Source organism: Electrona antarctica (genome assembly GCF_951216825.1).
Source record: "Electrona antarctica genome assembly, chromosome: 8".
Classification (NCBI taxonomy): Eukaryota; Metazoa; Chordata; class Actinopteri; order Myctophiformes; family Myctophidae; genus Electrona; species Electrona antarctica.
Window position 1 is genome coordinate 51,176,509 of NC_136789.1, and position 15,773 is coordinate 51,192,281.

The following is a 15,773-nucleotide window of genomic DNA, read 5'->3' on the forward strand; positions in this document are numbered from 1 at the left end:
TCAGATGTACACAAGAGTTAAGAGTCAAGTCATTGTACAGGTAAGTAATACAAAAAAAGACTATTTAAAATATAACAAACAAGTACAGAAATAGTATATTTCTCTCTGATATGTAGTAAGTAAGTACCACAGTTCAAATCAAACGGGTCTGCTGGTGATGACGGTCATATTGGCTGTTCACCATGGAATAATAATACGTCCTCTCAGATTTCTTTGAACCTGCAACACAAGATTCAACGACTTTGACAATGAGCACCATGACACATGACTAGGATACTGTAAATCATTATACATATACAGTATGTATTTTTTTAACCCATTTAGACGTGAGAAAAGGTTCTACAAATGTCTTCTAAATCCTGACGGTTTTCTGAAAAACCCATGTGAGTCGTTCCCAAACAATTTCATGTCAAGGACGTTAAAAACGTTCGCTCTGAAAGAATATTTATTCAAAGATTTGCGCCACATTTTCACCATTTAAAAAAAATAGCAGACCTACAAGCTCGTAGCGCGGCACTCGGTGCCACGCTACGAGCTTGTAGATCTGCGGCTGACTCCAAAATGTGTGTAATGAATACAACAATAAAAAGTAATTTTATAATTTACAATTTAGGCATTTAGCAGACGCTTAAACCCCCTTTTGGTGTTTTAAGCATTGTGTTATACTTTAGCTATTGAAAAATAGCAGATCTACGAGCTTGTAGGTCTGCTATTTATTTTTTTTAATGGTGAAAATTTCTTTCAGAGCCAAAGTTTTTAACTCAAATCTTTGCTTCTGGGGGGAGGGTCCCTGGAACAACATATTTTCAGATGGGGGGGGGGGGGGGGTCGGCGGCCAAATACATATAATCTTGGGGGTCCTTGACATGAAAATGTTTGAGAACCACTGACATAGAAACGTGGGTTTTTTCAGAAAACTGTCGAACTGTAGAATCGTTCCCAGGTCAAAATAGGTTAATCTAGAGTGACGCAACAGTACATCGATAACGATACATTAAATACATAGAAATAGTCATCAAGGATCATAAGCAAGCTAAGAACCTTACATCCGTCTAACAGTACAATATCTGTACAACGAACTATGAGTATACACTATAGAGCGTCGCAGTCCCGCCCCCTACCATGGCCCAGGAAATGAATCCCAATGCATTTTTCCCATAGACATTTCAAAAAGTATTTATTTTAGACCTTTTAAGCGTCGTACGAAGCCAACTCGAGTCGTGACAAATCATGACAACACACACAATATTTTGGACCAAACAAATAATTACATAGAAGAAAAACAACAAAAAAAAGTGTTGTAACCTGCCGTTTTTTTTCTACTTTCTAATTCTCTGTTTGGCCCGAAAAATTGTGTTTGTTGTCATGATTTGTCACGACTCGAGTTGGCTTTGTCCGCGGCGTAAACGTCTTTAAATAAATACTTTCTGAAATGTCTATGAGGAAAATGAACGGAGAATCATTTCCTGGGCCATGGTAGGGGGCGGAACTGCGATGCTCTATAGAGTGCTATGTTTACATAGCACTCTATCTAAATGACATACGTTGAGCCTTTGCATACGCCTGTAAGGTCCCCGAGGCTATAGGGCGAGTGCTACGGGCTGAGGTAGAGTCTGGTGAGGTGGGTTTTCAGACTACGGCGGGAGATTGGGAGTGAGTCTGCAGTTCTGATAGGCCTATCTCACAGCATTTCCACGCCCCCTTTTGGAGCTTCCATGTTAAAAGAGGTATTTCCACAAGCCACAAACTACCCTTTTGTGAAGGTAAGGTCTATTCTACTTATTTGAGTTGTTATACCATTGTGTTTTCTTCATATTATTATCGGTCTTTGACATTTTAACATTAGGAAATGTACTTAGATTCTCCAGAGAAAAAAAAGGTGTAAATGCCTAATGTTAAATGACACCACTAGCTACCGGAAGGGGGCGTGGAAAGGGGGCTGTGAGATAGGCCTATTGCAATGGGAAGTTAATTCCATAGTTTTGGAGCCATAATGTGCATCAACTGGAGAGATAGCCTTCAAGTCACTAATATAGTACTGCTGCATCACTGCATTAGTTTAATTAACAGATAAACTTGAACTGTTTGTGTCACCCCCTACTGCAGTGGCGTGCACAGACATTTAGAGGGGCAGGTGCTCAAGTTAAAAAAGGGCACCTTGTGCAGCGTGTGGAACCGGCCGGTTGCCTTAATCTATTTTGTGCGGGAACCCCTTTTGGTGTTAGCATTATGTTATGCTTTAGCTATTGAAAAATAGCAGATCTACAAGTTCATAGCGCGCCACCGAGTGGCGCGCTATGAACTTGTAGGTCTGCTTTTTTTTTTCTTTCCAAAAGGGCACATTGCCAAAAGAGCAGGGGGTGCTCTAGCACCCCCTAGTGTCTAGTGCACGCCACTGCTGAACTTGAACTTGAACTGTTTGTGTCACCCCCTACTGCTCTAAATGTATCTTAATGCTGTTCCATGGTCCAATGTGAAATGGCTGTGGTTTACCACTTGCAGGGTAACTTAATTATAATAATTAATTAATTATATTAATATTAATTAAGTTATAATTAACCCATTTAGACGATTGTTAAAAAAAAAAGTCTCCTAAATCCTAAAGGTTTTCTGAAAAAAACCCATGTTTCTATGTCAGTGGTGCTCAACCCTTTTTTCCATGTCAAGGACCCCCAGAAATATGTTGTTCCAGGGACCCCCCCCCCCCCCGGAAGCAAAGATATGAGATACAAGCTCATAGCGCGGCACCCGGCGCCGCGCTATGAGCTTGTAGATCTGCTATTTCTCAATAGCTAAAAGTATAACATAATGCTTTAACCCTTTCTGGGCCGGAACCCCTTTTGGTGTTTTAAACATTATGTTGTAATTTAGCTATTGAAAAATAGCAGATCTACAAGCTCATAGCGCGCCACCGAGTGGCGCGCTACGAGCTCGTAGGTCTGCTATTTTTGAAAAATCGTGAAAATATTTATTTAGAGGATTTAGAAGATTTTTTTTTTAAATTTCGACGTCAGGCCTAAATGGGTTAACCTGAATGAACTGAAGGACTTTTTCTTTTTTTTTGGGGGGGGGGGGGGGGGGGGGGGGGGGTATATAAAGTCACAAGTCCTCACCCTGTACTCACCCTGGTAACCGAGAGGTGCGTCCACACCATCCCTGCACTTCCTTGTAAACCAGCCTGGATAGAAACTGAGAAGAAACATCCTGTCAGACTTCAACCACAGCCGAAGCTCTCTCCTAAGGACTTGGTTTAAAACCCATTTTGACCTGAGATCAGATTCTAAAAATGTCTTCTACATCCTGACAGTTTTCTGAAAAAGCCATGTTTCTATGTCAGTCGTTCTTCGATTTTTCAAAAATAGCAGACCTACAAGCTCGTAGCGCGCCACTCGGTGGCGCGCTATGAGCTTGTAGATCTGCTATTTTTCAATAGCTAAAGCATAACATAATGCTAACACCAAAAGGGGTTCCCGCCCAAAATGGGTTAAACAAGAGCCATAGAGTGAGACAGAGCTACGACAACTCCGTTCACTTCACAGGGGGGGCCAGCAGGCTCTTCTACATAGACTTCCATTGAAAAGGGAAAAGCGGAAGTTTACCGAATGCATTGGAGTCTATGTGGGGCTCGCGCGAGTACACGAACAACGTGACCAAGCTGTTTTCTGCCCCCTCAATGTCGTATGTCTTATTCTATGGCTCTGGTTTAAACATTCTGTCAGACTTCAACCACAGCCAAAGCTCTGCGTGCGTGCGTGCGTGCGTGTGCGCGCGCGTGTGTGTGTGTGTGTGTGTGCGTGACACACGCACGCTACCAAGTATCAGGCAGAGTGATGGAAGTAATCAATACCTTATTATTCTTAAGTACAAATGGTACAAGTTCGGTATTCAAAATGTACTAAAAGTACAAAAGTATTGGCATCAAAATATGTTTTAAGTACCAGAAGAAAAATGAGTCATTGATTATGCAGAAAGTCCCATTTCAAGTTTTCAAATGTATAAAAATCCTTTCAATTATTATTATTTTTTAAATAAAATAAAGAATACCTACTAGATCACAACATGGCGCATTGTGAGCTTGTAGATCAGCTATTTTCAAATCGCCACAGTATAATAGGTGGTGTAATAATACTCAAAAATCTACAAAGAAATGAGTAACTAGGGTTTTCAAATAATTGCAGAGGAGTAAAATAATTGCCTGATATTACTGACCAGACATGCCAAGACGTCGGAAGAGATGAGCATGTAGAACACGTTGGTCCAGCCGGTAGGAGAGATGACCCCAGCTAACAGAGGGCCAAGTGCAGCTCCTAGGAGACAACATTAATATTAGTATGCAGCCTAACAGAGGGCCAAGTGCAGCTCCTAGGAGACAACATCAATATTAGTATGCAGCCTAACAGAGGGCCAAGTGCAGCTCCTAGGAGACAACATCAATATTAGTATGCAGCCTAACAGAGGGCCAAGTGCAGCTCCTAGGAGACAACATCAATATTAGTATGCAGCCTAACAGAGGGCCAAGTGCAGCTCCTAGGAGACAACATCAATATTAGTATGCAGCCTAACAGAGGGCCAAGTGCAGCTCCTAGGAGACAACATCAATATTAGTATGCAGCCTAACAGAGGACCAAGTGCAGCTCCTAGGAGACAACATCAATATTAGTATGCAGCCTAACAGAGGGCCAAGTGCAGCTCCTAGGAGACAACATTAATATTAGTATGCAGCCTAACAGAGGGCCAAGTGCAGCTCCTAGGAGACAACATTAATATTAGTATGCAGCCTAACAGAGGGCCAAGTGCAGCTCCTAGGAGACAACATTAATATTAGTATGCAGCCTAACAGAGGGCCAAGTGCAGCTCCTAGGAGACAACATTAATATTAGTATGCAGCCTAACAGAGGGCCAAGTGCAGCTCCTAGGAGACAACATCAATATTAGTATGCAGCCTAACAGAGGGCCAAGTGCAGCTCCTAGGAGACAACATTAATATTAGTATGCAGCCTAACAGAGGGCCAAGTGCAGCTCCTAGGAGACAACATTAATATTAGTATGCAGCCTAACAGAGGGCCAAGTGCAGCTCCTAGGAGACAACATCAATATTAGTATGCAGCCTAACAGAGGGCCAAGTGCAGCTCCTAGGAGACAACATTAATATTAGTATGCAGCCTAACAGAGGGCCAAGTGCAGCTCCTAGGAGACAACATTAATATTAGTATGCAGCCTAACAGAGGGCCAAGTGCAGCTCCTAGGAGACAACATCAATATTAGTATGCAGCCTAACAGAGGGCCAAGTGCAGCTCCTAGGAGACAACATTAATATTAGTATGCAGCCTAACAGAGGGCCAAGTGCAGCTCCTAGGAGAGACAACATTAATATTAGTATGCAGCCTAAGAGAGGGCCAAGTGCAGCTCCTAGGAGTCAACATCAATATTAGTATGCAGCCTAACAGAGGGCCAAGTGCAGCTCCTAGGAGACAACATCAATATTAGTATGCAGCCTAACAGAGGGCCAAGTGCAGCTCCTAGGAGACAACATCAATATTAGTATGCAGCCTAACAGAGGGCCAAGTGCAGCTCCTAGGAGACAACATCAATATTAGTATACAGCCTAACAGAGGGCCAAGTGCAGCTCCTAGGAGACAACATCAATATTAGTATGCAGCCTAACAGAGGGCCAAGTGCAGCTCCTAGGAGAGACAACATTAATACTAGTATACAGCCTAAGAGAGGGCCAAGTGCAGCTCCTAGGAGACAACATCAATATTAGTATGCAGCCTAACAGAGGGCCAAGTGCAGCTCCTAGGAGACAACATCGATATTAGTATGTAGCCTAACAGAGGGCCAAGTGCAGCTCCTAGGAGACAACATCGATATTAGTATGCAGCCTAACAGAGGGCCAAGTGCAGCTCCTAGGAGACAACATCAATATTAGTATGCAGCCTAACAGAGGGCCAAGTGCAGCTCCTAGGAGACAACATTAATATTAGTATGCAGCCTAACAGAGGGCCAAGTGCAGCTCCTAGGAGACAACATCAATATTAGTATGCAGCCTAACAGAGGGCCAAGTGCAGCTCCTAGGAGACAACATCAATATTAGTATGTAGCCTAACAGAGGGCCAAGTGCAGCTCCTAGGAGACAACATCAATATTAGTATGCAGCCTAACAGAGGGCCAAGTGCAGCTCCTAGGAGACAACATCAATATTAGTATGCAGCCTAACAGAGGGCCAAGTGCAGCTCCTAGGAGACAACATCAATATTAGTATGCAGCCTAACAGAGGGCCAAGTGCAGGTCCTAGGAGACAACATCAATATTAGTATACAGCCTAACAGAGGGCCAAGTGCAGCTCCTAGGAGACAACATTAATATTAGTATACAGCCTAACAGAGGGCCAAGTGCAGGTCCTAGGAGACAACATCAATATTAGTATGCAGCCTAACAGAGGGCCAAGTGCAGGTCCTAGGAGACAACATCAATATTAGTATGCAGCCTAACAGAGGGCCAAGTGCAGCTCCTAGGAGACAACATCAATATTAGTATGCAGCCTAACAGAGGGCCAAGTGCAGCTCCTAGGAGACAACATTAATATTAGTATGCAGCCTAACAGAGGGCCAAGTGCAGCTCCTAGGAGACAACATCAATATTAGTATGCAGCCTAAAAGAGGGCCAAGTGCAGCTCCTAGGAGACAACATCAATATTAGTATACAGCCTAACAGAGGGCCAAGTGCAGCTCCTAGGAGACAGCATTAATATTAGTATGCAGCCTAAAAGAGGGCCAAGTGCAGCTCCTAGGAGACAACATTAATATTAGTATACAGCCTAACAGAGGGCCAAGTGCAGCTCCTAGGAGACAGCATTAATATTAGTATGCAGCCTAAAAGAGGGCCAAGTGCAGCTCCTAGGAGACAACATTAATATTAGTATGCAGCCTAACAGAGGGCCAAGTGCAGCTCCTAGGAGACAACATCAATATTAGTATGCAGCCTAACAGAGGGCCAAGTGCAGCTCCTAGGAGACAGCATTAATATTAGTGTGCAGCCTAACAGAGGGCCAAGTGCAGCTCCTAGGAGACAGCATTAATATTAGTGTGCAGCCTAACAGAGGGCCAAGTGCAGCTCCTAGGAGACAACATTAATATTAGTATGCAACGGCTTTAAAATTCACACCCAATTTCAAGATTGACATATCCATGAAACATTGCGCAAATTGATCCAAAAGGTTATACGTCATTTTAGGTGGAATCTAATTTTAAGCCAAAACCATAGTCCATAGAAAGTAACAAAAGATACTGGGCTGTATTTTGCGTGTCTTAAGTACCAGGTCTTATTACTTAACTTAAGACCTGGAGGCGTGATCAATGCCATTTGGCTATTCTGAGTGGCCAAACAGCATTGACCACGCCTCCAGGTCTTAAGTTAAGTAATAAGACCTGGTACTTAAGAGACGCAAAATACAGCCCATTGACTCATATCGCCTTGTCTGTCTATGTTGTCCATTCTCTGTGTTCCTACAATTCCCATGATGCCGTTCATGAGTTATATATAAACTTCCCCGCCCCCCCAGCTATTCATTTCAATGGAAGTCGCTCACTAACCTCCATGAACGCGCCTTGAATCTATTCATGAACAAGCACTCTGTGTTAACCCATTCTGGGCGGGAACCCCTTTTGGTGTTAGCATTATGTCATGCTTTAGCCATTGAAAAATAGCAGACCTACAAGCTCGTAGCGCGCCACTGAGTGGCGCGCTACGAGCTTGTAGGTCTGCTATTTTTTGAAAAATCGAAGAACGACCGACATAGCAACATAGCTTTTTCAGAAAACTGTCAGGATGTAGAAGAATTTTTTTTTTAGAATCTGATCTCAGGTCAAAATGGGTTGAAAGCGCAGCCGCGTGCTCTTCAGTTCCAGCTTTGTCCAGGGTGTGGGGCGGCGGCTTCAACGTTCATGGTCTACTCTATGGCATCGACACACTATCATCAATTCGGCAGTTAACTTTCAAGCACAATTTATACGGCGTTTCAGAGACACACCGCGAAGACGTCTTTTATGGCCGTGAAATGAACATCAGGCCTGTCTTTCTATCTATATAAATGCACAACGTCTCTGTCCGTCTGTCCGCGTGATGCACGTAGCTCGAGAACCGTTCGCCCCACCGACTTCAAATTCGACACACGCGTTCCACACCGTGCTCTGTGTCGAGTCGGTCGGTCGGATAGCCGGTTGTCCAGAACCGCCACAAAAAGGCCTATCTATACTGCCCGGGCCTCTGGACATGCGGCCCCTGGCTCCAGGGTCCATATACAGTTGGAGGCCATCGATATTGTCCTTTTCTTTTTGCTGAGGTTTGCGTGATCTGCGCAAAAGGACAGTTAACCCATTTTTGGGCGGGAACCCCTTTTGGTGTTTTAAACATGATGTTGTAATTTAGCTATTGAAAAATAGCAGATCTACAAGCTCATAGCGCGCCACCGAGTGGCGCGCTACGAGCTTGTAGATCTGCTATTTTTGAAAAATCGTGAAAATATTTATTTTCAGAAAACTGGAGGATTTAGAAGGATTTTTTATTTTTAAAATTTTGAGGTCAGGCCTAAATGGGTCAAATGATAAGGGACAATATCGGTGGCACCCAACTGTATATGGAGCTGGCCTGTTCTGACATCACAACACTCCATATGTGGGCATGCCTGACACAGACACAGATCTCCATATATAGGAATAAAGGGGACACAGAGAGACGGATACAGACATCTACATATATGGGCATAAAAGGGAAACTACTACTACTGTACTGCTCCTTTGTTTGTGTTTGTTTTTGCTTGATTCTGTACTGTGCTATGATGACATGCTTTTCATTTCACTGTCGTACCGGTGGTAACCCATTTTGGGGGCGGGAACCCCTTATGGTGTTTTAAACATTGTTATAATTTAGCTATTGAAAAATAGCAGATCTACAAGCTCATAGCGCGCCACCGAGTGGCGCGCTACGAGCTTGTAGATCTGCTATTTTTGAAAAATCGTGAAAGTGTGGCGCAAATGTGGAATATATATTTTTTTTCAGAGCGAACATTTTTAACTCAAATCTTTGCTTGTTCTGGGGAAGTCCCTGGAACAACATAATTTCAGATGGGGGGGTCGGCGGCCAAATAGGCCTACATATCATTTTTGGGGTCCTTGACATGAAATATTGAGAGCCACTGACATAGAAACATAGGTATTTCAGATGATTTTAGAAGACATTTTTTTTAAATTTCGATGTCAGGCCTAAATGGGTTAATTAAACGGATCTGAATATGTATCCAAACAGTCCTACATATATCGCTTTGGCTGTGGTTGAAGTCTGACAGAATGTTTAAACCAGAGCCATAGAATAAGACAGAGTTATACGACATTGAGGGGGCAGAAAACAGCTTGGTCACGTTGTCTGTCTGTCTGTCTGTCTGTCTGTCTGTCTGTAGGGTGGGGAGAAACCTCACGACGTCCACAAACCGTTACTTTCTCGGGTATTTGAATTCAAGCAGAGCAAATGCAGCAGATCTACAAGCTCGAAGCGAGTCGCTTTCGCTCGGCGTTTCTGTAAATCCAGCTACTTTCTAATATGTTTTTGTGTGCGTGTGACGCTGTCGTATGCTCAAGCGGGGCGTTTAAGTTTATGAAAGAATATTGAGACGGGAGGTTTCTGCCTGACAGTCGGAATTCTGACTTGTGCCAGCAGTGCGTGAGGCGTTCCATAGGGCATTCACTTCTAGTCATTTTTACTAGTTGACTAGTTGCCTAGTTTACTAGTCGACTAGTTAACTACCTATTATGTAACAAATAAAATAAATTAAAAAAATAAACTTTTTTTTTTTTTTATATATTTGTACATTGGAAAACTGTGTACATGGTGACTATAACTATAATCTACCTGATCTTGAGGCCTACAAAAAAATAATATATATATATTTTTTTAATATTTGTACATTGAAAAACTGTGTACATGGTGACTATAACTATAATCTACCTGATCTTGAGGCCTACAAAAAAATAATATATATATATATTTTTAATATTTGTACATTGAAAAACTGTGTACATGGTGACTATAACTATAATCTACCTGATCTTGAGGCCTACAAAACCGGGAAAAAAATAAAAAATAAAAAAATAAACTTTTTTTTCTTATCAACTAGTCAACTAGTACCAACAAGGTCGACTAGTGGATTTACTAGTCGACTAGTAAACTAGTCGACTAGTTGCTTAATGCCCTAGTGAGGCGTTCCATATACAGTACGTACCTATTGATCCTGTACCGTCTATGATGGCGGTCACCGTGGACAGCGCTCTGGAGTTCCCTCTCAGACTCTCATGAGTTCCCTGTGGAACGGCAAGCATCTTAATAACAATAATAATAACAATAATAACAACAACAACAACAACAATAATACTAATAACAATAATAATAATAATAATACTAATAATAATAATAACCCATTTAGGCCTGACGTCGAAATAAATAAAAAGTCTTCTGAAAGAATATATATACAAAGATTTGTGCCGCATTTTCACGATTTTTTCCAAAAATAGCAGATCTACAAGCTCGTAGCGCGCCACCGAGTGGCGCGCTACGAGCTTGTAGATCTGCTATTTCTTCAATAGCTAAAGTATAACATCATGCTTAGTTAAAACACCAAAAGGGGTTCCCGTCCAGAATGGGATAATAATAATAATAATAATAATGATGACACCGCAGCAGACAGTCGACTAGAGCTAAGACGAAGAATGTTCGTCGACTACCTTTTTTCACTGACGAAAACTGAATGGAAACTAAATGAAGACTAAGCTATGATGTCTGAAACTAAGACTAAATATGTTGACAATTTCGTCGACAAATAAAAAAAAAACTAGACTAAAATGGTTGCATGCTGAAAATAGCAGATCCACAAGCTCACAACGCGTCGCAGCGAGCTTGTAGATCGGCTATTTTTAGCAAGTTTAAAATCAGCCATTAAGACGGCATCGTGGCCCGCCGAAACACATTGTAGTCGACTAAATCAACTGTAGATGTAGTCGACTCAAATATTATATGACATTTAGTCGACTAAAACTAGATCAACACTAAAACATTCCGGGTGACTAAAATGTGACTAAAACTAAATGAAAACTGCTCAAAAGACTAACTAAAATCAAAATGTGCTGCCAAAAAACAACACTGTCATCGCAGTGTTTGGCATCTTAACCCATTTTGGGCGGGAACCCCTTTTGGTGTTTTAAACATTATGTTATGCTTTAGCTATTGAAAAATAGCAGATCTACAAGCTCATAGCGCGCCACCGAGTGGCGCGCTACGAGCTTGTAGGTCTGCTATTTTTGAAAAATCGAAGAACCACTGACAGAAACGTAGCTTTTTCAGAAAACTGTCAGGATGTAGAAGACATTTTTAGAATCTGATCTCAGGTCAAAATGGGTTAATTAATAAGCATTAACTCAATGGTCACCAAGGACTTATTTAACTTCTTTTTCATGATGTCCTGGGGGAAAAAAAATTAGTTTTTTTTTTAAACTTTTTTTTTTGAAAAAAAAAAAAATGTATAAAATAAAATAAAAGATATATGGTGGCGGTCTGGGCCTTTTGGCGCCCCCTGGTGGCGATGAATGAGTTAGTCGAGGCGGTTAGGGTTTATCCCCACTGAGTCATGCAGTCAAGCGTGGGGAAGTTGTGTACCAATGGATCCAATGTAGTCATGATTTAGTCACAAGGTCTGGTCTGCGTTTCATTGATTCATATTTATAAAAAAAAAGAAAAACACTTTAAAAAAAAATTGTTTAACCCATTTAGGCCCGACGTCGACATTTTAAAAAATGTCTTCAAAATCCTGACAGTTTTCTGAAATACCTCATGTTTCTATATCAGTGGTGTACAATTTTTCATGTCAAGGACCCCCAAAAATATATGTAATTGGCCTCCGACCCCCGTCTGAAAATAATATTGTTCCAGGAACCCCCCCCCCCCCCCCATTCTTCACGATTTCTCGAAAATAGCAGACCTACAAGCTCATAGCGCGCTATGAGCTTGTAGACCTGCTATTTTTCAATAGCTAAATTATAACAATGTTTAAAACACCGAAATGGGTTCCCGCCCCAAAATGGGTTAAGCTCACGTGCTTATGTCTTACTTACTTAATCACGTACTTCTAAGGTGTGGTAAGTGTGTGTGCAAATATGTAGACAATTTGTTTTTATTTCATGTATCTCTTCCCACCTCTTCTTCTTCCCTTATGGAATCAATTAACACCAAACGACGGAGCTTGAACAAAAAAAATGCAAGCCCCTGTAAACGAGTAACCGGCAATTTTTTTTGCTACTTGCTGCGAGAGAGACTCTTCACTCTTGTATGGCGAAGTAGGGAATTAATTTATGGTGGGGGGGAGGAGGGGGGTAATTAAATATGGAAATATAAGGTTTGTGCCCTGCAGCAATGATTATGCCAAGCCGAGGCTGAGTGACAGTGTATAGAGCGTCGCAGTCCCGCCCCCTTTCATGACGACGCCAGGCCCAGGAAATGAATCCCAATGCATTTTTCCCCCGTAGACATTTCAAAAAGTATTTATTTAAAGACCTTTTAAAGGAGCATTCAGTGATTTGGGTGATTTGGAAAACCACCCAGTTCGCCCCGGTAACAAAATATGCACATGCACGCTCTACAGTGGGGTGAAGTGCAACAGGCCAACAGCATGTGCAACAAGGCCCGCCCCCACTCGATCATGATTGGAGGAAGGCCCCTCTCATCCTGATTGGATGACGGTTTTGCCACCCGCCACCAAAACTGAAACTAGGGTTTTTTGACCCCAGGGGCTCACTGGGGACAGGGAGGAACTCCTTATATGGTCAGCACACTCTATAGTAGGGAGGATTATCCAGAAAAAAAGGAAAAATAAGTGACATTTGAATTAAGTCAAATCACTGAATATACCTTTAAAAAGTCGTACGAAGCCAACTCGAGTCGTGACAAATCATGACAACACACACAATATTTTGGACCAAACAAATAATTACAAAGAAGGAAAAACAACAAAGAAAAGTGTTGTAACCTGCCGTTTTTTTCCTACTTTCTAATTCTTTGTTTGGCCCGAAAAATTGTGTTTGTTGTCATGATTTGTCACGACAAGAGTTGGCTTTGTCCGCGGCGTAACCGTCTTTAAATAAATACTTTGTGAAAAGTCTATGAGGAAAATGAACGGGGATTTATTTTCCGGGTCTCTCGATGGGGCGGCGGGACTGCGACGCTCTATAGTGTAAGTGTAGTCAGTGTACAGTCAGATGGTGTTATCCAAGGCGCTTTACATAGATTGCCTGGCTTTCAATGTTATCTGATTGTATATGCCATGTTTTTCTTCGCTCTGCTTGATGTATTTTGCTTTCGTTAATTTGTCGCGAAGCACTTTGGTTCAACCCTGGTTGAGTTTGTTAACCCATTCTGACCTGAGATCAGATTCTAAAAAAACGTCTTCTACATCCTGACAGTTTTCTGAAAAAGCTACGTTTCTAATGTCAGTCGTTCTTCGATTTTTCAAAAATAGCAGACCTACAAGCTCGTAGCGCGCCACTCGGTGGCGCGCTATGAGCTTGTAGATCTGCTATTTTTCAATAGCTAAAGCGTAACATAATGCTAACACCAAAAGGGGTTCCCGCCCCAAAATGGGTTAATATACATATAAATGAAGGTTGATTCCATTTGATTCGACGACACGTTCACCCATCCACACACCGATGGCGGAGGAAACCGTGCACGGCACCAACCTGCACATCGGGAGCAATTAGGGGTTCAGAGTCTTGCTCAAGGACACTTTCGACACTAACTCTGTGTATAGTATAGTACAGTATTAGTGTTAATAGTACAGTCATGGTATCACATGTCACACGGTGTGAGTCACGTGACCCGAGTGGAATGTGACCTTTCAGGACTCACCAGGTCAGCTGACACGGCGGTGGTAATGAGGGCGTATGGTCCGTTCACCAGAGCTCCACACACCATCAGCATGGCTACACACGCACGCGCGCACACACACACACGCGCACACACACACAAACACACCCAGAAAGTTACATCTACCGTTATTTAGACGATTCATCTACCTCGTTTAGATTTAACCCTGATCACAACACGCCGTGTGTCGAGCTTGTAGATCTGCTACTTCTGATCCCCTTGTGTGCGACACAGTGATATATAATAGTAACAGTAGGGGGCACTAATTTACAACAAAAAAAAACACCAACCGTTTAGAACATGGAATCGGACAGTGTGACGTTTCTGCCTGACAGCTTACAGCATGTATGGTTCCTCTCTGTGGCGAGTGACATGCAGTGGTGGAAAGTAACTAAGTACTTTTACTTAAGTACTGTACTTAAGTACAATTTTGAGTTATTTGTACTTTATTTGAGTATTTCAAATTTCCAGTACTTTCACTTTTACTCCACTACAATCACTTGGAAACTTTAGTTACTAGTTACTTTGGCGATTTTAATTTTGATTAGAAAACATACATTAACCACTTCAATCCTGCACACATTTGAAAATAGCCGATTTATTGAAAATAGCTCACAATGCGTTGCAACGCGACACATTGTGAGCTTGTAGATCTGCTATTTTCAATACAAATTTGTACACATTTTGAACTTTGAACTATTTTCAATAAAAAGTTTACACATTTTGAACTTTGAACTATTTTCAATAAATGTTGTACACATTTTGAACATTTTGAAGCCACCATAACCACACACTAAAAACGGAGGTCTTACCGATGGTAGCGCCAATGCTGCTCTGGCCAATGGAGTTGTAGAGGAAGAGCTGCAATTAAGGCAAAACACAAACACACTGTCAACATACATCAAGACCAACAACAACAACAACAACAAGCATTTATTACGGTGGAAGAAATGCAAATGCCCCTCCTCTCCTTTCCATGCCATGCCGGAAGGCAGCATTCAGGAGAACAGTTTTTTTTCCAAAGTCTCCTGAACTTGGAACGCACCATTTTGCGTTGGACAAATGTCGTTTAGAAATCCATGTCGTACTATACACCGCATCTCCAGTAGATAAAGAGTGCTGGATGGCTTGCGCCACGAAAATAGAACCCCATTCAACTGTTATCACCCGATAATCAAGAAAATGTTCGTAATCAGCACCTGGGAAATCCGGAAGAGAAACTATGGGAGCGTTTGCTTTTTGTGTCACTGACACAATGACGGAGGCGCGCCGTGTCTGGTGGCCTTGAGCCACGTGAGGCTCCGCCGAGCGAGGCGCTAGCCGAGCGTTGGGACGACACAAAAAGCAAACACTCCCATAGTTTCTCTTCCGGATTTGCATGCGTGCAGTCCGGGGGAACACAGCCAAACACCACAATGTCTAGTATGCCAGTATGGCCATATTGGCCGTATTCCAACGTCCCGGCGCAGCTCCCAGCGGATCCTGCCGGGAGCTGCCTATGCCTATAAAAAGCATAGGTGAGTTCCAGGCTACCATTGGAGCAGCCAGTGTTAGCATAATGCTAACATGTATAGTCACCATTGGAGCAGCCAGTGTTAGCATAATGCTAACATGTATAGTCACCATTGGAGCAGTCAGTGTTAGCATATTGATAACATATATAGTCACCATTGGAGCAGCCAGTGTTAGCATAATGCTAACATGTATAGTCACCATTGGAGCAGCCAGTGTTAGCATAATGCTAACATGTATAGTCACCATTGGAGCAGCCAGTGTTAGCATATTGATAGCATGTATAGTCACCATGGGAG

The 15,773-nt window shown here is 42.3% G+C and overlaps 1 protein-coding gene across 3 annotated transcripts in view; it reads right to left on the reverse strand.

Annotated features, from left to right (window-relative positions):
* slc37a2 (solute carrier family 37 member 2) overlaps positions 1-15,773 on the reverse strand; it is a 51,283-nt gene continuing 35,510 nt past the window's right edge. For 2 of the 3 annotated variants that reach the window (XM_079507188.1, XM_079507187.1), the window contains exons 14-19: positions 14,775-14,823; positions 13,945-14,018; positions 10,274-10,352; positions 4,210-4,307; positions 3,125-3,189; positions 2-219 (exon numbers count right to left, since the gene is read on the reverse strand). In XM_079507188.1, coding sequence (XP_079363314.1) covers positions 204-219; positions 3,125-3,189; positions 4,210-4,307; positions 10,274-10,352; positions 13,945-14,018; positions 14,775-14,823 — 381 coding nt within the window. In that variant the 3' untranslated portion in view covers positions 2-203. Of the gene's footprint in view, positions 220-3,113; positions 3,190-4,209; positions 4,308-10,273; positions 10,353-13,944; positions 14,019-14,774; positions 14,824-15,773 lie in introns of all 3 variants that reach the window. The other variant, XM_079507189.1, reaches the window with a different exon arrangement.